General features: G+C 36.1%; 1 protein-coding gene and 2 pseudogenes across 1 annotated transcript; 2 read left to right on the top strand and 1 right to left on the bottom strand.

The window, feature by feature from the left end:
• The first annotated feature begins 2,166 nt into the window (after positions 1-2,166).
• Positions 2,167-2,800, top strand: LOC120278577 (S-adenosyl-L-methionine:benzoic acid/salicylic acid carboxyl methyltransferase 3-like). The gene is made up of 3 exons (XM_039285325.1): positions 2,167-2,357; positions 2,465-2,528; positions 2,591-2,800. The coding sequence occupies exons 1-3, from the start codon at positions 2,167-2,169 to the stop codon at positions 2,798-2,800; spliced, it is 465 nt and encodes a 154-aa protein (XP_039141259.1).
• Positions 2,801-15,692: 12,892 nt separating this feature from the next.
• Positions 15,693-18,981, top strand: LOC120279510 (annotated as a pseudogene).
• A 1,668-nt stretch (positions 18,982-20,649) lies between these two features.
• Positions 20,650-22,609, bottom strand: LOC120278576 (annotated as a pseudogene).
• Between the last annotated feature and the right edge of the window lie 3,100 nt (positions 22,610-25,709).

The raw sequence follows: 25,709 nt of genomic DNA, 5'->3' as shown, positions 1-25,709 counted from the left end.
ACTCAAATATTTTATGCCTAACCCCTTACGGGCCACTTATGGGCATAAGAATGAGGCCATAAGGAGTTGGAGGTGAGGAGTCAGGTGTCTTACGTGCATCTTTTGGGCATAAGCTCCGCTTGTAGGGTCTTTTGTCTGGGTGTTATGGTCTAGCTTAAGACTGTAAGCATTGGACCGTAGGCTTCTCCTTCTAGTTCTCGTGACCTCCCTTACGGGCATACTTTTTGTTTGGGTCTTTCTTTCTCATTTTGCTTTGAAATTTTTTTTATTGCCTTTCTCATACCTATTATGCTTTGCCTGCGACCTAGAATTAATTTTTCACTATATTAAGTACTACCTTCCAAATAAATACTAAATATATACCAATTAAGTGTAGAAAATAATACGAAAATATGTTCAGTAATATACTCATGCAGCATATAAAAATCTTTTCATGCCTTCAATCCATGACATTTTCTAAATTTATTTATTTATTTATTTAAAATTTTGGCGAGTTTGTAGTTTGTGGGTTTGGCATGACCAACTAAAATACCTACCAAACGTCATAACAAACAAAGTCAAATTTCTAGTTAATGTTTAAAATATTTGACTAGTTAAACGGCAATAAAATTGCGATTATATGGGGAAGGATTTTGATGACCCGCATAAGTAGGGGCTTCTAGCTAGTTCCAAGTGACTAATGTTTGTCGCAGTTATCACTTGAAGTGGGTTTTGCCATGGATGGTGGGATGGTGGTAATAGCCCATAAACGTCTCTTCATGCCTCCAATCCAAGACATTTTTTAAATTTATTTACTTATTTTTAAAAAATTTTTTTGATGAGTTTTTAGCTGGTGGTGGGTTTGGCACGGCCAAATAAAAACAATGGCAAAGAAAAAAAAGTATGGCATAACATTTGGCATGACCAACTAAAAATTCATTATAAAAAGCTTGAGTGTAGATGATTTGCAATGTTGTCATGACTAGAAGGTTGTACTGAATGCCATGTTAAAAGACATTACCTAATAACATGCCAAAAGTATGGTGCCAAATTATGTCATTCCAATGTTGCGCCAAATTAGCAGTGTTAAATGTCAGGCCAAACTATGTTGTACCAAAATTCATGTTCTTTGTCACAATATATGTCACGGATTTGATAGTGAAATATTTCATTTTGGAAATTTATCATAATGTTCGGCACCATGCGTTGCTTTTATACTAAATTCTGAGGCAAATTTGACTCAATTTATTCCTTTCCTGCCAAATAGATCAACAAATTTGTAATGATCTTATTTTGCTCTGCAAAATTGCTATTTTTCTTGTTATGAATGTGAGGATTTAAAACAACTGGATTTTACTGTAATTACTTAATTACATCTCCTCTTTTAATTTTATTTTCTTGATCATATCTAATGTTTAACAATATATTATTTTTTAAAAAAATCAAAAAGAGTAAAAGGGTCATCTTAACACCATTATAAAAGAACCTCCTTCACTAGTCCATCAGTGAATTTCTGTGTTAAGCCCAGGATTGAATCAACTTAATTATACATGCATCATGCAAGGCAACACAGATTAATCACATTTTTCTTCAGCATGAACATGCATGCATCTTTTTCAAGGTTGTGCTTCACACCAAACAAAGATATTGAAACACCCGACAAGTACATATCCTAAACCTACTGGACATAAATGACAATGTGAGTCGGGGTGTGCTTAACCCTCATCCACACAATATCTAGGCTTTGATCTCTTACAAAATTCATCTATATTAAACTTGTTAAATAAAAAGCACAATGTTCCAATTAATAGAAAATATTAAGCTAACACATGATAATATATAGGTCATGATGATTTCATATATGCTGATATATTGCAATTTTGGAAGTAGTTCCATTCCTTGGTCTATAAATAGGCATCAAGAAACTCAAACATTGCACACAATTGAGAAAATCAAAGTGACAAGAAATCAATCAGGGAATATATTCATGATGAACGTTGAAGAGGTTCTACACATGGTTGGTGGTGCAGGAGAGACAAGCTATGCCTTAAACTCAAAGCTTCAAGTACTACCTAAGAGTGTTAATATTTGTGTTTCCATCAATTTCATCCATGCTTGCATGCATGCACGTGCATGATTTTATTTATTTATTTTTAGGAGAAAGCCATAACAAGAACAAAGGACATAATGGAGAAAGCTTTGAAGAACATCAATGGAGAACTTGTCTCTAAGGGCTTGGTTGTGGCTGATTTGGGGTGTTCTTCAGGGCCCAATGCATTCCTTGTGATATCTCAGATAATTGCTGTAGCAATGAAGGGATGTCAAAAGGCAAAGGAGTTAATGTTTTTGTTGAATGATTTACCAGGGAATGACTCAATGCAATATTCCAATCACCGTCTTTGATTGAGAAGAAGGTTAAAGAATAGAATGGGGATCAAGTGTTGCCTTATTATGTTGCTGGTGTTCGTGGTTCCTTTTATGGAAGACTCTTTCTTCGCAATAGTCTTCATTTTGTTCACTCTTCTTATAATCTCATGTGGCTCTCTCAGGTATATATATAGTATCATATTTGTTGATTTATAAGATTAATTATATATTAATGTGTATGTAGGTTCCGCTAGGAATTGAGAATGGTGGAGTTAATATTAACAAAGGGAACATATACATCTCAAGAACAAGTCCTCCAATTGTATCAAGGTCATATTTAGAGCAATTCAAGAGAGATTTCTTGAGCTTCCTCCAGTTTCGTTCTCAAGAAATTGTCAATGGAGGACAAATGGTTCTGTCCTTTGTGGGCGGGGAAAAAGTTCGATCGATCTAAAAGTTTGAGCTTTTGCGGTGGATTTGATATTCTAATCTTTGTATTTGAAAAATTCGGGAAGTCGAAATCCAGGTGTTTGGTTGGATGATTTGTAATCTTTGAATCACTGAAAATTTTGTATTTGGTTGGAAATATTTTTTAATTTAGATTTTATTAAATAATTAATATAATATAATATATTAATTATATATTATATTATTAATATTAATTACACTATAATTATATTTTATTTAATATTTTATAAAATATAATTATAGTGTAATTAACTTTATGAGTAATTAATATAATTAATATATACTTAATTTATTATAATACAATATAATATATTAATTATTTATTAAAAATAATTAATATAATATAATATATCAATTATATACTATATTATTAATATTAATTACACTATAATTATATTTTTATTTAATATTTTTATAAAATATAATTATGGTATAATTAATATTATGAGTAATTAATATATACTTAATTTATTATAATAAAATATAATATATCTTTATTAAAACAATTAATATAATATAATATAATATATGAATTATATATTATATTACTAATATTAATTACACTATAATTGCATTTTATTTAATATTTTATAAAATATAATTATAGTGTAATTGATATAATTAATATATACTTAATTTATTAATTATTTAATAAATAATTAATATAATATAATATATTATATGAATTATATATTATATTACTAATATTAATTATACTATAATTATATTTTATAAAATATAATTATAGTGTAATTAATATTATAAGTAATTAATATAATTAGTATATTAATTCTTAGATGGGAATCATCTGGATGGGATTTTTGAAATTCGGGTCAGTTTTGGTACAGATTCCAAAATCAGTGACTGGTTTGAAAAATCTGAAGGAGATTGAAATCGATTGAAGCAAACGAAAGGATTTTTTCAGTCCAGAGTATTTTTCAAATCCGGCAAACAAATGACCTTAATGATTTGGTATGGTAGCCGATGCACTCAACTCCATGGTTCAAGAGGTATATATAACACAACATTTTGAAAAGGGGTGATAAGCGCACATGCTCTATGGCGTGAGTTGATTGCGATATCAATTGTGAGTTAATTCCTCCAAGAAGGATTCGAACCCACACTATTCCTCACGTCACACGAAACATTTTATTTTGGTGCCTGCTAACGCTGAACTAGTATGGCTTTTGGCATAACACAACACATATCAATTGACATTCTGTTTTGTTGATTTAATTTAATTTGGATGAATTGAATTTCGGGACTGTTGGAAGAAGAGAAGGTGAACACATTCAACATGCCATTGTATGCTGCAGCACAAGAAGAATTGCAACAAGTAATACAAAGTGAAGGATCATTCCACATTGAACAAATGCAAATCCTTGAATCAAACTGGGACCCATTTGATGACTCAGATGATGATCAAGTCTTTGATAATGTGAAGAGCGGACACAATGTGGCCAAGTGTATGAGAGCAGTGTATGAACTATTACTTGTTGGGTAATTTGGGCAACAAGCCATTGATGATCAAGTGTTTGCAAGGATTGGTCACAATGTGGCCATGCATCCCCTCAAAGAGAAAACCAAGAACATTGTCTTCAGCTTGGCTTTGAAGGCAAAGGATCTCAACTAATAATTAATTCTTCAAAGGGCATCCATTAGTGCTATAGTTATCATTTAAAATAAATGGCATCTTGTAATGATACAAATTTTCTTGTTTGTATTGTAATTTGTTATGCCTAATGGAATAAATGAAGTTACACTGTAAAGATGTCCTAAGGTGACTTCGTCTCATACTTTGCTTGACTTAATCTCTTATGTTAGCGCTAAAATACATTAATGCCCAGATTGTTTATGTTACGAGTTGGCATTATTTATCAAGTAATTAATTAAACAAATTTAACAGTGTGAATGACAAAGTTTTCCCCTACGATTATATATTTGAAGAACCATATTGGGTGAAGCTATTTATGAAGACTTGGTTGGATCTATAGATGAGTTAAGTATCGCTCAACTCTATCTATGGAGAGGTGATTTATGCATTCTGAGAATTATTTATGGAGATTACTGTTTGATTAAGAAATATATGAGGTAGGGAGTCATATTTGGAGATGGCAATGAGAGTTGATTGAAGGCTATATTTGTTTTGATATAAATAAGGTGAGTGCCAAATTAAGATGAAGAATTAAAATTGATTAAAGATTATATTAGTTTATTGATGATTAATTGAGTTTTTGTTTGGTATTATTGAAAAACACCAAGATTGGATGTGCAATTGAAGACCAAGTTTGGATTCACAGCGAGTGGGGTGGTGAGCACAAATTATTGGCAAGTTGACCAAGATCATTGGGTGATTCAACTATGTTTGACTCGAACTCAACCAAAAAAGATTAATAGTGTTGCAAGGTCATGTCTAGCAATTTGGATTTGTGACTCAACCAATTTCAACAAATGTGTTGGAGCATGTCATAACTATATTGCAACATAAGTTATAACACTAGATTCAGAGCTACTACAGAATCAAGATTGAATAAGAAAGTTCAAGAGGTGGTTCATGTAAATGCTTATATATGTATCTCATGTTAAGAGGTTAATATGTAAGAGAAAGAAACCATACATACAAGGCAAGAGAATGGGTTAATCTTGTGAGAGTGAATCTTATTGTCTAAGACAATTGTGATAAAATCTTGAGAAATGCATGTCACATCAATAGAATGTTAAGGCCAACTATTGGTTAAGACAAAGCGTTTGGGATGAGATCTTTAATCGTCGATATATTTTGAGGGAATGTATGTTTATTCCTTGGTGTGTAAGAGAGTAACTAGTATTCACTTTTTGCATTTTGTAGTGTATTGCTTCTCATGAGGTTGGGTCCGCAAATGTAGACATGTTGTACCAAACTGTGTTGTTAAATCTTATGTCTTATTTTTCTTAATTTTGTTAGGTTAACTGATAACTCAAAATTAAATAGCTAGCCCTACTAGAACTGCTATCTTAAAACTATTTAATGAAGCTATACCTTCTTTTAACCCTTTTTTATACTTTCTTTATCATTTTTTTCTTTATAGAGTCATCGTCATCTTGTTTAATTGGTTATTTTTGAAAGTAAGTGATCATATAATTGTTTAATCAATATGACATATTGGATATAATAATATTTTAAATTCTAACATTTTTAACACCATTATAACCTCCTTTATGAATTAAACCATCAGTCAGTTTCTTCTTGTCAAGCCCCAGCAAGATTTCATCAATAGTCATGAGCATCATGCATGACAACACAAATTACTTCTAGTATGCCCATGACCATGAGCAAATTCTTCCCCTTCTTCATTAATTTTCATTTCCTCCCACCTAAAGCCATGCTTCCCCTCTCCAACAGCCATGCTGCACCCTACTATCTCATCGGATCTTTGGGGCATTAAAAGGTTTCTTGCATCCCAACTTCCACCCTCCTTAACCAACGACCAAGTGATCTATTGGTAGCCGGGTCCCCAATAGAACCCTTCATAAGTGGTGAGAGTTCAAATTTTGGGTGAGGGTGCATTTCTGGGAGTGTGAGTAGTGGTTGTGTGCGGTGGTCGAGTGTTCATGTGCGCGGGCCCTGCTCCCACTTGCTCCGCCGAGAGCATGTCAGCGTCTCTGCCTTTTCTTGGCCTAGGCTGCTCTTCTTGGCAAAAACTTCCACCCTCCTTAGGGCTGCCCTAGTTGGTGAGTCGGTTAGAAGGTTGAAATCCTTCCATTGCATACCTTGGAACTAGGAGGGGCTTCAAGGCTTTGTTGTGTTGGCTTGATTTGGTGCATCTACCCGAGTAAATCCTTTGTTGGTGGATTCTTCTTGTTCCTTAATATGTTGCTATGTTTGTGGCATTGTTATGTTGTTGGCTTGATTTGTATTGATAGCATGTGTTTTATTTGTCATGTTCTCTAATTGCTTAGTTTTGGAAATGCAATTGCTCTTGAAACTTGTTGTATGCCCTTTGTATGGCTAAGAGATCTTGTGGTTGGATGAGTAGTTTGAGACTTTGCATGTGCAGTTTGAAGCCTAGTATGTTTGCTTATACTCAGTGATTTGTTGCTTCTCCTTGTGGTGGTCAAAAGTCTTGGAAGAGTAGGTGTACTACAAGAGGCATATTGTCTGAATCCTTTCTTGTAAATTGGTTTTGTGCAAAAATCTTGATTTCTTGTTGGTTATATGTTTTGTTGTTATTTTTTATGATTGGGTTATTAAGTGTTGTTTTGTTTAGTTGTGTATCGTTGAAATTTAGCCCTTTTTTTTTTTTAGCTTGTTAAGTTAAAACTTTCATGGCCCTCAAGAATAAGTCCTCCAATAATTGTATCAAATGAAGTTATATTTAGAGCAATTCAAGAGAGATTTCTCAAGCTTTCTTCTTAAAAGCTTGTCAATGGAGGACAAATGGTTTTGTCATTCATGTGCAGGACAAAGCTTCGTTCTTCTTGTTCTTGTTATTTTTTTTTTCAACAAATTATAGTTTATCCATTTTTATAAAAAAAAATAAAAAGCTTTTGAAGTTCCCTCGTTAAATTGGTTTTTCCTATGTCAAAATTAATTTTTTTTTGGAAAGAGCATTGTTTTTAAGATTAAAGTTATTATCATGGTGATGATTAATTATAATCTTATAATTTGGACCAAGTTTGTCTTGGTCTTCAAGTGCATAATTAATAAGAATATTATATGTTTAATTCTTTATTATAGACTCTGCGTGATTACTTCCATTCAAAATAAATTCATACCACTGACTCATATACATAGTTGGTTATTAACCATTACTTTAAGATAAATCAGATGTGATGAACATTCAATTTTTATGCTTCTCGTTATTCATTTATTTGTGTCTTTAATTAAATGTGGACATTATTAAAAAAAAAAAACTATATTCTAACCTTTATATATATATATTAATAATGGTCAAATTTCATAGCTACAAAATAGTTTATAACAATCAAACTTTATGACTGATGAAATAAACCAGACATATACTGATACTACGTATTGTCACATATTATTAGATAATTAATATTAATTTGTTTCGCAATGATAATATATATATATATATGATCTGTAAATTATTAGTTTTTCACTTTGACATCTTTTGGTCTTAATATATATATGTTGAGTATATGGCTTACAATATATAGCTAGCATTGGGCTTTAAATCATCAGTTTTATTTTTTTTTATTTTTTTTTTTTTGAAAAGGTGGATAAACCACAATATATTGGAAAAGAAGTACGGGACAACAGAAAACAAACCAGGCCTACAAGAGACCAACAAAGACACAGAAAAAATAAAACAAACGAGAAGCAGAACAAGTGAGAGGAAAAACCACCAGGGGTGGCCCAACCCACAGAACAAACTGACACAAAAACCTAGAGGCAGAGCCCTCTAGGGAGAAACAGAACAACAAGGACTACATCTCGCCAGCATTCGGGGCAGGCTCAGGGTGGGCACTAGGAACCGCATCCCCGGTAGAGAGGAATTCAAGACTACGCTTGACTTTAGCCACAGGTTCCTCCAATCTAGCTTTCTTTGAATCAGGCGCTGCTAAAAACCATAGAAGAAACAAGTGAACAATTTTGATTAAAATGGAATTAACAGGAAGACAAGTGCAATTAAAAATGCGCATGTTTCTTTCAAGCCAAATGTTCCAAGTGATTGTCCTCATAAGGAGGTCCCAGAGAAAAATCAGTGGTTTCCGGATGCTTTTCCTCCAACTTCCCCACAAGTCCTTGACCGACCCTGGAACATTCCTAAGGCCAAGCAAATGGCTAAATAAGTTCCAGATGTGGGATGCCACCGGGCATTGGAAAAGAAGATGATCTGTGGATTCAATATCCGAGTGACACATGACACACGTGATATTGTGAAGCCGATTACAGTTCCGCAAAGCCAAATTTTCTAAGGTCAAGATTTTGTTAGCTCGAGCCAACCAGTTAAAAAGGTTGATTTTCTTAGGGCAATGGCCTTAAAGAATAAGTGGAGTCCACCCACATCTCAGGCCACCATCATTCAAGAAGTTATAGAAAGACTTAACCGTGAATGTCCCATTAGCAGTAAGTTTCCACCGCTTATCATCCCGGGAAGAACTGAGGTTCGAAACACAATGATCTAATAGGGAGCGAATAGTTGGGAAACCTTCAGTTAAAGCATAGTGGTTGGCACTTGCCAGGTTTTTTATAGTGATTTCCTTATGAGGCATTAGCAGGTAAATACCCGGCCAGAGATCAGCTGGCGCTCGCCCGTCCACCCAGTTATCTAGCCAGAATAAGGTAGAGGTTCCATCACGAACAATAGTAATAAGGTTTTTTCTAAAGGCCGGTAAGACATTAAGAATCCCATTCCAGAAATAAGATCTTCTAGCACATTGTTTATGAAAAAGATTCCACTCAGGAATATTCCGGAAATAGTTAAAACGGACGATCTGGGATCCGCACCAATGCTTATTACTGCTAATTTTCCACCACTATTTTCCCAGGAGGGCATCATTAAAAGTAGTCAGATTTAGGATTCCCCACCCTCATTGTTCTTTAGGCCTGCAAAGTCTATTCCAACCAACCAGTCGCATTTTCGAGTGGTTATCTGGGCCCGACCAGAGGAAATCCCGCCGAATTGCATCAATTGATTTGATTACCTAGCAAGGTAATTTAAATATGGACATCCAATAAGTTGGGATAGCTGACAGGACGGAATTAACAAGGGTTAAGCGTCCCCAAGGGAGAGAAGTTTGGATTTCCATGTTGCAAGTCTATTCCGCACCTTACTAATGAGGATTTCCCAATCTTGTCTTCTTGGTCGGCAACCCGAGATTGGGATGCCCAGATAGGTCAGGGGTAAGATGTCCCTTTGACAGTGCATTGTTCTAGCTAAGTGAGTCTGGATCTCAATATTCTTTTGTGACGAGTATAGGCACGTTTTATTGAGATTGACTTTGAGGCCAGAGAGACCTTCAAATAAGTAAAGGATGAGTTTAATAATACGTAGGTCTTCACCTCCTCCTGTCGTCATCACTACGAGATCATCCGCAAATTGTAAGTGGCACATTTTTCCCCCAGTTTCACCCAGAACAACACCCTTAAGGATCCCAAAGGATAAAGCAGCATTAAACATGGTGCTAAGGACATCCATCACAAGAACAAACAGTAGAGGTGAGAGTGGATCCCCCTGGCGAAGCCCCCTGCAATACCGCACATATCCACATTGGGTGCCATTAATAAGGAAGGAAGCTTTAGAGCTCAAGAGAATGGAACTGATCCATCCAGTCCACTTAGCACTAAAACCCCTGGCCGTAAGCAGGTCAAGGAGGAACTTCCAATCCACTGTATCGAAAACCTTGGCGAAATCCACTTTCAAGATCAACCCCGGGAGGCGGAATTTTTGCATGAAAAAGATAAGTTCCTGAGCAGTGGAAATATTGTCAATAATGCACCGTCCCCTAATGAAGGCTGATTGTGTCGAGTCAACTAGACCGTCAATAAGACCACTGAGTCTATTGGCTAGCACTTTCGATACAATCTTCAGCGTTGAGTTGATTAAGCTAATAGGGCGATAGTGGGAGGGATCCTCTGGAGTTTGACATTTCGGAATTAGAGCAATATTGGCCCAATTAATTCTCTCAAGATCGGTAATTCCATTATAGAAGTCCTCACAAAGTTTAAAGATGTCAAATTTGATGATATCCCAGAATTTTTGAAAGAAAAAGATTGGGAAACCATCCGGTCCAGGGGCCTTATCTGCGTGCATGCCAAAGACCGCTGCCCTAATTTCCTCGTGAGTGAAAGGGCTATCTAACATTGTAAGATCATTTTGAGCTTTCGGCCCAAGAAGATGACACCAATTGATTTGGCTTCGATGATCTTGAATAGAGCCAAAGAGGTCATTATAGTAAGAGGTGAAAAAGTTGCCCATCCTGTGTGAATCCTCAACTACTTGACCCCCCTGACGGATCCTGTTAATGAAATTTTGATTTTTGCGACCATTGGCGACCGAGTGAAAATAACTAGTATTTTCGTCGCCCTCCTTAAGCCAAGTCACTCTGGCCCTTTGTTTCCAATAAATCTCCTCCTGTTTGAGAATCCCGTACATCTCAGCTCGTAAGTCGTTCTCTTTATGAGTTTCCTCATCAGTTAAACTACGGGACTCCTTTAAGTTATCAAGCAGTCCAATGTCATGTAAAAGCGCCAGTTTTTTAAGCCTAATTGAACCGAAATCCTCTCTAGCCCATGTTTTCAGTTTCTCTTTGAGGTGCTTGATCTTTTTAGCCAGTATAAAAGCCCCACAACCAGAAGGTTGCGGTAGATTCCACCAATCCTTTATGAGATCAAAAAAATTATCAGCCAAGCACCAGGCTTGCTCAAAACGGAAGGGTCGAGGTTTAGGGATGTGGAGTCCAGATTCCAGACGAATCGGAACATGATCCGATCCCAATCGCGGAAGGCAGTTTTGTGTGACCCTAGGGAAGAATTCCACCCATCTAGAATTAACCAGGAAACGGTCAAGTTTAACCCAAATCGGGCTGGCTTGGCCGTTAGTCCAAGTGAAGCGCTTACCAAAGAAGGGCGGTTCCAGCAGGTGCAGGTCGGCGACCAGGCCTTGGGCCAAACGGATATCTTCACAATTGAAAGTTCCATTCGATTTATCCGAAGGGGAAAAGATCGAGTTAAAATCACCACAAATTACCCAAGGAAGATCAGAGTTTGAGTGACGATCTAATTTCATTCCAGAAATCAAGTTTGAGGTGTCTAGCGTTTGGTCCATAAACTGTGGTGCAAACCCAAACTAGATTAGAAGCTCGATTGGTGAATTTAATAGTCAGACTATAGATCCCCTAAAAGATTAAATTACCCTAAAAAAGGCAATTATTCCAGCCCATGATAATCCTACCGGCGGAACCAATCGCAGGGACAAAGGAAAAACGGTCTAAACGAGTGCCTCCGATCGAACTCCAGGAGGCGGAGTCAATATTATTAAGTTTAGATTGTTGGAGGCAGCAAATATCAGCATGATGAAGTTGCAGAAAGTCTCTAACTAGGAAACGTTTTGAAAGCCTTCCTAGACCCCTAACAATCCAAGAGATGATATTCATAAGGAAACTAATGAGTGCCTACTGCAGCTCCTAAACCCGAGGAGCCGACAAGATCCTCATTTAAGGAAGCGTGGATTGTCTCTAACATGCGGATATGAGTAAAACATCTATCTCTATGACTTGCAGAGTCAAAAGTAATTCCACATGCAGAGCAATAATTATTTAATTGAATATCATTCCACTTAGAAAGTAAAAAAAAGGAGTGGAGGAGGTACCTTCTTCCGCTGGGGAAACAGCAGCTCCCTTTTTTTTCACCGATTTGGGTGTGTGTGGAAGGAACCCCGCCTCTTCAGTCCATCTAGAAGAGGGCATCTTTTTCTGTTCGCTTCTTCTGGTGCCCTTGGAAGGGTCTTCCGCATGCCACGTATGCAGTAAATGAATAACTTTCTCCCCAAAATCAGAGCCAGAGTCGGCTGAGTCCTGACTGTCCTCACTAGCAGTTTCCTGAACATGGTCCTGGTCAATGTTTGGAGAGATGGCATCGGAATGATTTTCACCATCCCAAGGTTCCAAGTGATCCGAATGAGATTTTTCCTCCTCCAAGGAGGACCAAGCTTGCAGATCTTTTGTAAATTCCACCGGGGCAAGGGTCCACACCCCCCCGGATGAATACCCAATTAAAATTTGGATGAGGATTGAAATTCGGGGGTGGGTTTGCAGGATCGCAAAAAGCGTCTACGCCCCGGGAAGTATTGGTTTGAAATGACTGAGAAATAACAGGAGGGATCTCCATTGGTTGTTTATTAGTTAGGATATCGTCAGGCCCAACACCAATGGAGGCCGGCCCAATTGACTCACTTGGGTTTTCCAATGCAATTGTCTTGCCATGCAGAAAGTTTGAATTAACAAAGTCACCACACGTGCTCTCATTCAGAACTGATGATTTTACAGTCAATCTCGGGTTGCCAAGTGTCATCGCGAGGTTGGTGTTCGGCAATGAACCGACAGGCCCAGTGAGTTGACCACTAAGAAAAGTGCAGTCACTGTCGCCCAGTCCCCCAGTGACTTCGACCAATGGCTAGTCGACAACACCACCTTTTGTTGGCACGAAAACCTGATCCTTGAGTTCTGGCCGAGGACTGCTGGGCAGTGGCGGGAGACTGGGGGGTCGTGCCCGCTGTGCAATATTCGCAGCAGTTGTGTCGGCAACGGCGTCATCGTCTATCTCCGCCATTACCGGAGTATCCCCGGGAGCATAGCTCACCGGCCGGGATCTAGTTTCTGTCGACTGCTCCAATTGAACCCCAGGAGCGGAGCTCACCTGATAGGTCATCGGCGCGTTCTGAGAGGTCGAAGAGTTACCCGGAGTTGCGCTCGCCTGGAATGTTAACGGCTCACCATGAGAGTTCGAGGAGGTCTTGGGAGAGTTGCTCACCGGACAGACCTGACGCTGAAGCAACCTGGGTCTCCAGAAAGACTCCCCACCAGATCCACGGGACCGCCTCTCCTCCGAAGCATGCTCTTCAATCTTCTTCTTCCCCCGTTGAAGGTCAGATCTCTCCTCCAGGATTGCTTTTCCCTTCGACTCTTTCGGCTGCTCAGGGATCTCATGGGGCTGTTGAAGTTGGACAGGAAGCTCGCATTGGGTATGGGCACTCTCTCTCGCCGGACTCACCACCGGGTAGACGAACTTCTCCAGATCGGATCTAAAGGTAGGAAATGGCAGTTGGTTGTCCGTGATGAGAACGAAGAATTTTCGAATCCCGAAGCTGAACGACACCTCATGCGGCAGGGATACACGCGGCCGGCAGCGGACTAGAACGGAGATGAAGGCTTTGTGGGGTTTACTCGGTTGCAGAATCGCGACCAGATCACCAATCGGCCGTAATAGCTCCACCAGTACGGTCCATGTCCACGCATGGAGAGGCAAGTTCCAAATGAGCAGAACTTGACCTCTCCCCACCGCGGCACCCACGGAACCGATATCTGCCGACCAAGGAGAAATGGAGAAGACGCATGGGCCCATCCTCGACGGCAGACTGATCTCCCCGATCTTGCTTACTTTCACTGCTTCTTCTTCACTGCAGAGCATGGCGAGGAAAGAATTCCCTCTAAATTCATAGACAGCGTCGACCCGTGGTGTGTTTAAAGCTCCCGGCAAGAACTCTAAAAGGATCTCCTCGTTTGTTTGGCCGGAAATAACATCTAGAACCACCACCTTTGAAAGGTCCTTGCGTAGCCGTGACGTCTCTTGAGTGTAAGAGACAGATAGAGAAGTTTTCAGCGGGTGGGTACGATCCACCACAGGAAAGAAATCCTTTTTCTGCACCTCAGCTCTTGTCGCCACAGTATCACGCTCCCTCGCCTTCGGCCGAGCACGCCTGTTCCGCGGTGGCGAAGCTAGTTCCACTCGGCAACTGACAGCTAAATGACCCGCGCCCCCACAGCGCAAGCACGTCAGGAGATGCCGGCATTCCTCTGTTTTATGAGTCGACTGGAGGCAGTGGCCGCACACTGGCGGTGAGCACAGGCGTTTTGTTCCCCTTAAGCTGGGCAAACCGGGAGGCGACGGCGAGGTCTCATGGCTAGGACTACGGGGGTTTTTTCTCTTAGATACTAACGTCCATCCCCATTCAATTTCGTCGTCTCATCTTTGGTTGAATCTAGCTCCGAGGAGCCCACATTATCAACTGACTGGGTTTTGGGAGGGGTCACCGCCTGAGCGAAAGAGGTTCCTGGACGCACATAACCACTCCGCGCCGGGGGGCGCGCATACTCTTTGCGTCGATCCCCACCCTGCTGGCGGAAAGACCTACGAGGATGCCTATTTTTTCTTCCATCATAACCACCACCACGGGAAACACCACCGGCCAGGAGATCACCGTGCAAGGAGTCCATCGTACAAGCAAAATCAAGCACACTAAAACCACCACCCTGCACCTCCACCTCCGGCGAGAACCCTCTTCATTCCCACCTTCTTCTCCATTCACAAAAATATTCATGACAGTTTTATTTTTCTTTACCACGTATCTAATATTTAAGAATTTATTTTTTTAAATAAGTATCATATAAAACAATTTAAGGAGTAAACAAAAAAGGGCCATTTTAACACCTTTATAAAACAACATCCTTTTCAAATATATAAGTGAATTTCGGTGCTAATTAAGCTCAGTATTCAATCAATTACATGCATAATGCATCATGTGTGCAAGGTTAGGGGTGGCAATATGCATATTGACACGATTACACGACACGTCACAGTTTAAAACTTGTATGCCTTTAATATAAATGAATTCATGTCGTAAATGGGTACGTCGACACGATTAAGACAGGCTTAAATTAAATGTTTTGGTGTCATAATTGTGTCAACACATATAAGACACGATTAACACGAATATATGAGTAAAAAAGTAATTATACACGTTTACTCATACTTTACCTCAGCATGGGCATGCATGCACTTTTCTCGAGGTTGTGTTTCACACCAAACAAAGATTGTCCACAAGACACTACCGACAAGCTGTGTACATCCTAACGTACTGATCAGTTCCACATCCACAGAACTAGCGGACAGAAATGAAAATGTGAGTTGGCGGGGACTCAATAATCCTCATCCACACAACATCTAGACTTTGATCTCCTTACAAGATTCATCTACATTAAATATAAAAGGCACAAGGTTCCAATAAAAAAAATATATACATAAAGCACATGTGACGATTTCAAATATATATATGCTGTTTGCAAACAGTTTCAATCCTAGCTAATTAGTCTATAAATAGGCATCAAAGAAATTTAAACATTGCACACAACTGAGCAAATCAAAGTAATAAGAAATCAATCAGTGAATATATTCATGATGAAGGTTGAAGAAGCTCTTCACATGGTTGGTGGTACAGGAGACACCAGCTATGCCTCAAACTCAAGACTTCAAGTACAACTTAGAGTATTAATATTCATGTTTTCATTAATTTCATGCATGCTTGCAATCATGCATGCACATGTGCATGATCTATTAATTTTTTTATATATTTATTTAACAGGAGAAAGCCATAAGAAAAACAAAGGACATAGTGGAGAAAGCTTTGAAGAACATCAATGGAGAAATTGTCTCCAAGTGTTTGGTTGTGGCTGATTTGGGGTGTTCTTCAGGGCCCAATGCATTCCTGGTGATATCTCAGATAATTGGTGCAGTAATGGAGGGATGTCAAAAGACAAAGGAGATAATGTTTTTGTTAAATGATTTACCAGGGAATGACTTCAATGCAATATTCCAATCACTGTCTTTGTTTGAAAAGAAGGTTAAAGAAGAGAATGGTGATCAAGTTTTGCCTTATTATGTTGCTGGTGTTCCCGGTTCTTTTTTTATGGAAGACTCTTTCCTCGCAATAGTCTTCATTTTGCTCACTCTTCTTATAGTCTCATGTGGCTCTCTCAGGTATAACTTTTTGAGAAAAGATAACGTAGGTACGTCCCTAGATTACTATTCTCTAGAGACGTTTAATCATAGCTATTAGATCATCATCCAATGGATGTTTGTTTATACAGGTATTGCAGCATTGTTTTTACTATTCATAAATACTATGGGACACTATAGAACATGTTTTGATACTGTTCATGATGACGTCCTACATTACTCATCCTCTAACTAGAGAAAAGATAATCTAGCTACACCCTAGATTACTATTCTCTAGAGATGTTTAATCACATCCATTGGATCGTCATCCAACGGCTGCTTGTTTATATATATAATATTATGGCATCTATAATAGTTGGACTATTTAAGAATTTGATACTCATGCTACCTCACTAATCCATTAAATTTTATAAATTAGATTATCTTCTATAATAATTATACTATAATATGAGACCCACAGTAATTTTGTTAATTATTTCAATTATTCAAATTATATACTTCAAAAAAATAAATTTATCTAACAAAATTATTTCATTATTTAGTAAAATTAAATATTTTTAATTTTCTAAAGAAGATTAAATTCTTCATAAAAAAATTAAATATATTTTTTCAAATTGGTGAAGAAATAAAAAATAATTTAATGCAAATTAGGAGTTGCAAAAATTTTTTCAAATTTAAAATAATTATAAACATAAATTCAAAAAATAAAAAAATTTAAATTTAAAAAAATATTTATAAACATAAGTTTATAAAAATAAATAAATAATTTGCTGCATAAATAAAAATAAAAATAATTATCATTGTAAAAAAATATTGAAGATGTGCAACAACAATTATATATATATATATATAAAAAAATGAATAGATCCTGCTATTGAGCGTTTAGTGATCAGAGCATCTTTAGTGGGGATGCTCTTGCACTCAATGAGCATTTAACAAAAACAGTATTCCCACTATGAGCACTTTTAGTCATCGCTGAGTGCATAGTGGTGACTGAGCTCTTAATCATTGGGCCCCTTTTTTAAAAAATTATTTTTAAAAATTTCAAGGGCCATGATTAATTTTATGGTTAAGTTTTAAAACATTTAAAATTAACCATTGTCAACTGCTAATTATTTTTTTTTTTTTAAAATTTTTAAATTTAAAATTTTATTAAAAATATTGAATATTTTAAATTTAATTAATTTGATTGAATAGTCTTTTTATTAAATATAAAAATATTTAATATTTTTTTAAAAAAAATATTTTTAACATACATACAAAATGAAAAAAATAAACAAAAATATGGGGGTTATTGTAGTAACCCGGCATCAGGTTACCAACCCTGATCCCGGGGTTATTATTTTAAATATATATTTTAATTTTAAATTTTTAAATATATTATATAATAATTTTATACATAATATTTAAGATTTTATTAGATAAATATATTTTATGAAATATATAAATACAAATAGTTAATAAATTGTATCAATGATTGTGGGTCTCATTTTATAATATAACTATTATAAAAAAATGATTTAAAATGTAATAATTTAATGGATTGATGAGGTGGCATATGCATCAAACTCTAAGATAGTTTAACGATTAAAGATGGCCTCATGGAGTATTTAACCATCAAACGTTAATAAACGCTTTCAAAAGCACACTCTTTTATATATATATATATATATATTGATTTATAAGATTAATTATATATTAATGTACATGTAGGTTCCGGTAGGAATTGAGAATGGTGGGGTTAATATTAACCAAGGGAACATCTACATCTCAAGAACAAGTCCCCCAATTGTATTAAAGTTATATTTAGAGCAATTCAAGAGAGATTTCTCAAGCTTCCTCAAATGTCGTTCTCAAGAACTTGTCAAGGGAGGACAAATGATTTTATCCTTTTTGGGCAGGAAAAGTTCTGATCCATCTAAAGCTGAACTTTGTCATTTTTATGATTTGGTAGCCGATGCACTCAACTCCATGGTTCAAGAGGTATAATACAGCACATATCAATTGTCATTCTGTATTGTTAATTTAATTTAATTTGGATGAATTGAATTTAGGGACTGTTGGAAGAAGAGAAGGTGAACACATTCAACATGCCATTGTATGCTGCATCAAAGGAAGAAGTGCAACAAGTGATACAAAGTGAAGGATCATTCTACATTGAACAAATGCAAATCCTTGAATCAAACTGGGACCCATTTGATGACTCAGATGATGATAAAGTCTTTGATAATGTGATGAGTGGGCACAATGTGGCCAAGTATAAAAGAGCAGTGTTAGAACCATTACTTGTTCGGCACTTTGGAGAACAAGCCTTTATTGATCAAGTGTTCGCGAGGTATGCTCAAAATGTGGCCATGCATCTCCTCAAAGAGAAAACCAAGCACATTGTCTTCATCTTGGCTTTGAAGGCAAAGTATCTCAACAATTAACTAATTCTTCAATGCACATCCATTAATGCTATAATAATCATTTAAAATAAATGGCATCTTGTAATTAATGATAAAAGTCTGCTTGTTTGTATTGTACGTAATCTGTTATGCCTAATGGAATAAATGAAGTGACAGTACTCTAAAGATGCCCTAAGGTGACTTGGTCTTGTTAGTTTCTTGACTTAATCGCTTATGTTAGCGATAAAATATAATAATGCCCGGATTCTATTTGTTATGAGTTAGCATTATTTCTTAAGTAATTAATTAAACATATTTAATGGTGTGAGTGGCAAAGTTTCCTACTTTGATGACTGCTCAATTGGAGTTTATTAGTATGATTATTGTGGTCCCATTCTTTTTAATTTCACTTATTTAATAAATTAGGTTTGATCTTTTATTTTGTTTTAATTATCAGATGAGATCCTTCCTTATCCCTTAATTACCCTTGATTCAGTTTGAAGTCGTCGCAAATCTTTGATCATGCCTACGTGTCAATTATGAAGTTCTAAAAAAGCCCAATGTGGGTTTGAGTCTTTCTTTATCCAGTTGTTTGGTTAGTGGGGCTTGGCGGCGAGGTTTGAGGTCGTCGTGGTCAGAAGCTCGGCTACAAAGGGAAGAAGATCGACGGCTTCTGACTGTCTTGTAGGAATGGATTTAGGGAATTGTTTTCATGTTTTTTTATTTTTTATTTTTTGATAAACAGAGCTCGAACGAGCTGATTTATTCAACTAAAATAAACTCAAAAAAATAAACAGACAACAAAAGAAAGCAAAGAAGGAGCGAAAAAAGGAAAAAGGAAAAAAAACAAATTATAGGATAACTTTAAAAAAAAAAAAACAGATTACAAACTAAACCCATTTAAATCAAAACATTTCATTAACCAGTGGGGGAAGGTCACAACCATGGTGGAAGAGGGTAAGATCATGTAGAGGTGCTCCATGACAAGCATGTCGTTTAGCAGCAACATCCCAGCTCTTTGGTATATGGTGAAGTTGAGGGTCTCCAATGTTTGCTAGCTAGGTAGCCTTTAACAACGCTAATCCATAACTGTTTTCATGTTAGCCTTGGCAGTCTATGATCTATGGCCTTCATAGGCATGTGTTATGTTTAATGCATGATTGTTGAGACTCTTAATGCAAGGTAGAGGATTTCTTTCTTTCATTGGTCAGCATAGTTATAAGGTTGTAAGAGTTTGTTTGAGTTCTGATGATATCTGGTGTACTTTCATTGCATGCCATGATTTTTAAATTTGAGTGATATATATATATATATATATATTACGGAACCAAAATTGAGACAAATCAGAACTATGTCAACCATTGGATAGCCCAATGGTAAGACACTTGGGCGCAAGGGGAAGGGCAAGGGTTCAAATCCCTCCCCTGGCAGTACTGTTCATGCATTGTACACATGGGCCAAGTACTGTTTTTGTACTGTTTATGGCAGTGGCGGAGCTAGAAAATTTTTTTATAAGGGGGGCAAATAAAATCTTGTAAATCAAATTTTGAATATAACCAACATTATATAATGACACAAGTTAAATATCATAACTAGTTAAAGTCTTATACATAAACAACTAGTACAACACATTAACAAGAACAAATTCATAATTGACATCTACGAGTTTTCATATTTTGAAAACAATGAATAATAGTTTCATTATCTATGCAATCAAAAATATCTTTCTCAATGTACGTCACCAAGCAATCAGCTAAGAATTGATCACCAATTCTATTGCGCAATCGAGTCTTCACAATCTTCATTGAAAAAAAAAACCCTTTCCACAATTGCAGTTGAAATTGATAAAATTAGAGCTAGATTTATAAGCCTATAAACCAATGGATATAAAATATTTTTTCTTGTTCTCACCATTTTGATAGCAAGATCATTAATTCCTCGTAAATTACTGAGATTTGTGCTGGATCTCACATCAATAATATAAGTCTCTTATTGATTCTCAAGAGCAAGGACTTCCACCTCTGAAAAATCACTTGGATATAGTTGAGCAAGCTGAGCTAATCTTTTCTTATCAAAAGATGAAAAAGAATCCATTTGACTCAAGCATGAAACACAAATAAGTAGCTCAGTAGACACTTCATTAAAATGATTATTAAGCTCTTGAAGTTGTAAATCTATAATAGAATAAAAGAGATCAACCCGATAATGATGCATATTTGTCACCTTTTCTGCATTGCGTCGAGATCTTCCACGAGCAATATACCCATCATCCATGTTATTGACATTTATATCCTGTTTTACAGAAAATAAGAAAACCTCATCCAACAAAGAACAACATCCATTTTCTCGCATAGACTGTAATCGATTCTTAGCTATTTTAACCAAATTCATTGCATTCACAATGTCTTGATCTTTTCTCTGCAATGCTAGTGATAGCTCATTAGTGATTCCCAATATGTTCTTCATCAAAATAATACAAAACACCATATCAAAATATTGCAATGTATCTAGTAAATGACTTGCTTCACCCATTTTTTCAAACTTTAGATTCTCTATAATCAAATCAAGTACTTCAATAATAGAAGAAAACACTTTAACCAAGCTAATTAAGGTATTATAATGAGAACTCCAACGTGTCTCGCTAGGACGTTTAAGAGCACATTGTTGATTTTGGCCACGACCACTTAAAAGTTCACCTGTTTCAAGTGCTTCAAAACTTTGATCACTTGATTTTCAATAAGAATGTCATGACAATTGCAAGATTCTCCAACCAGATTAATAATTTCATTCACCACTATAAAAAGCAATTCAATGGAAATATTTTTTTTTGTAACAACTACAAGTTCCAGTTGGAGTTGGTGTGCAAAACAATGGATGTAAAATGCACTTTGATTTTCTTTCAAGATTAGAGTCTTGAGCCCATTGTACTCACCTTGCATATTACTGGCACCATCACATCCTTGACCACGCAATTGAGAAAGACTCAAGTTATGCTTGAAAAGTAAGTCTTCAATTACTACTTTGAGTGATAAAGCAGTGGTATTAGTAACATGAACAATGCCCAAAATTCGCTCAATCACTTGTTCGTTATTGTTCACATATTGTACTACCCCCATTTGCTCTTTGGTTGATACATCTCGTGCCTCATCAACCAAAATTGAAAAATGAATCTTTAAGATCTTGAACAATAATCTTAGTGGTCTCAATTGCACATGCATGAACAATGTCTTTCTGAATATCTGGTGAAGTTAACTTGAGATTTCCAGGGCATTTATCCAATGCAACTCTTTTAATGTCTTTATTATGATCACAAAAATTTTTAAGATTTCCAAGAAGTTCTCTTGATTTTCTGAATCTTCAGATTCATCATGACCACGAAAAGCTAGGCCTTGTCGTAAAAGAAATCGAATACAATCAATGGAGGTAGTCAAACGCTTATGGTAGTCACTTCTAGCTTGATCATTTTGCTTGCTCACAATTATTTGAATATGTTGTTGTTGATTCATTGAAACTTGACAATTGTTCCAAGAGTTGTTGTGTGTACTATTAGGACCACCGACGTGCTCTCTTAACTTTTTTTACCCCAATTAGTGAAACCTTCGGCAACAAAAGCTTCTGAGCTTCTTGAATGTTTCTTGTTATTAATTTTAAACAAATAACAACACAAGCAATATGCCACTTCTTTGACAATGCTATACTCTTACCAAGTAGGAAATTCATCAAACCATGAATAATTAAATCGCCACATCATTTTACCTTGCATGGTTTGCTTAAAAGTATGGTTTCGAGGTTGACATGACCCTTTTTGCAAATATGATCTCCAAATTTGATCTCTTAAATTAGCATCATATTCAATAATAGGCTTTCGTAGTCCAGGATCTGAAGGAAGATTTTCTAAATCAAATTCCATGTGGCTCCTCTTTGCGCCATGAAATTCAGAATCCACCATATTGTCTTCATTTTTTTTTGTTTGAGACATTTCTAATTCTATTGTTGTTTTTTTCTTGAAATACCGCTCCAAAAAATCGCTACATAAATAAGAATAAAAAATTAAAGTCCATTGTTGTCAAATATCTTAACACAAAATTCCTCTACTTAAATTTCAATTAACCCAAATCCAACACAAGATCAAAGAATAATTAGAAAGGTGTGAAAGAATCTAATGATGAGAACCTTAAAATCTAAATAATGAAAAAAAAACCTTGTTCTTAACCGTAATTGAAGACAAAGATGAGAGAGAATGAGAGATAGTGTACCAAATCCCGAAGGCCGAAGCTCAGTGGTGATGATTGATGAGTGATGAGGGCTAGTAATAGTGGTGAAGATGAGAAACAAATGCCCAAAGAGTCCTATGGATGACATGAGTGCGTGACTAATTGAAGATGAGAGGCTTATTCTTAACCCTAATTGAAGACAAAAATGAGGGAGATAGCATACCAAATCCTGAAAGGCCGGACTGCCGGAGCTTGGTGATGATGACTGATGAGGTGAAAAATCAAGGTGAAAACGAGAAACAAATGCTCAAAGATTCCTATGGATGAGACGAGAGCATGACTTTGTTGGCTTTCTCTTCCAAAGACTCTCAAAAAGAAAAGTAAAGGGTAATTGATAAATATTTATGTTTTGTGACTTGTGAGGATGAACATGTAAATATAATTTTATAAGAGCGTATATATAATTATATATTTTTATAGGAGAGAAAATACAAATATTTCTATCATAACTTATAATAAATAAAAATAGAAGGGGGAAAATGAAAGATTAAAAAAACATATTGCATAATATGATAAAAAAATTCCAAAAGAAAATAATTTTTTTTTCAAAACTAAAGAGGGGCAATTACCCCTTTCTAGTATAGGTGGCTCCACCCCTGGTTTACGGCCTGTGTGTGGGTCTCTTATGGGAGAAACAGTGGTTTTCACTCCTTCAAAGTTGCAGGCCAGGGGATTTTTTTCTAGGAGGTTTGTAAGCCACCGTAATTGGTGCACCTCCGTACTTGTCTGTCCCTTTGATAATCCCTTAAATGGGGGGCTCTAGTCGCCTATTAGTAAAAAAAAAAAAAATCAAAACTATATGCAAACCTACGGATGCTATGAAAAGATCTTGCAATTAGGTGATAATTGATGTTTATACTTTTAAGTTAGTAAAGTACACATATGGATTGATGAGTTGCATTCTTGACATTGTTGCCATTATAATGTTTGCTAAATTTTGAGCATGCTCACTTATAGCATATGGCATACTGGACATTCAAGAGATATTCTTATGGATCTACTAGCATGGGACCTCTTCGCATCTCTTATGCATCCTTGTATTTGAGTTCTTATCCTTGTAGAATATTTGCTTTGTGATCAATATTTCTAGCAGATTCTGGTGGGTTTTCATCACCATCATATTTGCTTATGTTTGATAATTATCTACGAATTGCTAATGTGTTTTGTCAATAGATTAATTTATACATGATCCCATTCATTAGTTCAACCACATTGTAGTTTTGTAGATTATCACACTTATATCGATTATTTAGATGGGAATTAAAAAAAAACCATTGAGTAATACTCCAATGCATTAAACTTTAATATTCGAATGAACTTATTGTTTGAGTTGGTGTTGTATTGTACATGCCATGTAAATGGAAAAATATGTTTCCACTTCTGATATTGCAACTTGTTACACAAGCCAAAATATTTCACCCCAATCCTAAACATTGGTGAAGAACTTAAGAGAGTTTTCATGATTTATAGATTAGTATGATGGCCAAAAGTTTGGTTTATCATATCATCACTACAGCAAATTAGCTCTTTACCGGCGTTTTTATTGACCTTTAGCGGCGTTTATAAACGCCAGTAAATCACTCCATGGCGAGTTTGGAAAACGCCGGGGAAAACGCCGGGCAAACTAACGTCATTGAAGTAGCGGCGTTTATAGTATTAAAACGCCACTACTGTTAGCGGCGTTTGGCCATAACACGCCGGCAATGTTGAAACCGATTCTTCGAGAGTAGCCCGAATTTACCGGCGTTTAACAAATAAACGCCACTAATATTCCGGCGTTTACTAACCAAAACGCCACAACATTTTCCGGCGTTTAACAACAAAAAACGCCACCAATGTTCCGGCGTTTATCAATAAAATGCCACCAATTGTCCGGCGTTTATCGACATAAACGCCGGTAAAAAAAGGTCTAATAATGATATTTGATTTATTGGCGGCGTTTTTAGTTGTAAAACGCCGCCGAGGGGCGGCATTTTCTGAATAAAACACCGCGAAAATACACCGATCTTAATATAGTTTTGTTGATTATGCCGGCGTTTTTAACTAAAAACGCCGGTAATTTGATAAATCCTGTAATATTTGATTTTTGCATTTAATACCTGTAATAAATTTGAGTATTACCTAAAACCCAAATTAAACTTCAAGATTGTCCATATATTAATAAAAAAGAAATATGAAATCAATAAATAATGTACAATATTGTATGTGAATGGCACAAATATATATAAATTTAATCAACTTACAGATATTAAATCTCATTCACAATCACATGTATTTAACAAAATATAAATGATAGGTATAATTGTGAGAAAATCTCATAGACACCAAGAACATTCAAAGTTCACATAAAATCTCATAAAAAACTGGGAAAAATATCAACATTCATCGGTGTTGATCATCGAACCTCCTAAGAGTGCATCAATGTTGCGAGGCTTTCGATTACGCAAGAATAATTTAGAGTATTAGTGTTAAACAAAACACACGACATTTTTAGTGTTTAATGTACAATTTCACGAACATGCACACTAGACCCGGTCGTGTTAGCGTTAGGAGTGCGAGATCCGATGCATTGATTACGCAATAATTACAATGACATATTTAAAATATAATTTGCAGCAGAATTATTAGGGTTTTGACCAATAAATAAGTACTAGATAGTTATAGAGAGTATCACCCAATCATACACACACAAACACATAAATGAAATAATAACTTATGATTATGGAAATATCCAAACTATCTATTTACTAGTTTACAAGTTTGAAATACTGCGAT

This window comes from Dioscorea cayenensis, chromosome 16 (genome assembly GCF_009730915.1).
Source record: "Dioscorea cayenensis subsp. rotundata cultivar TDr96_F1 chromosome 16, TDr96_F1_v2_PseudoChromosome.rev07_lg8_w22 25.fasta, whole genome shotgun sequence".
NCBI classification, from domain to species: Eukaryota; Viridiplantae; Streptophyta; class Magnoliopsida; order Dioscoreales; family Dioscoreaceae; genus Dioscorea; species Dioscorea cayenensis.
This window is presented reverse-complemented; position numbering and strand designations above follow the sequence as displayed.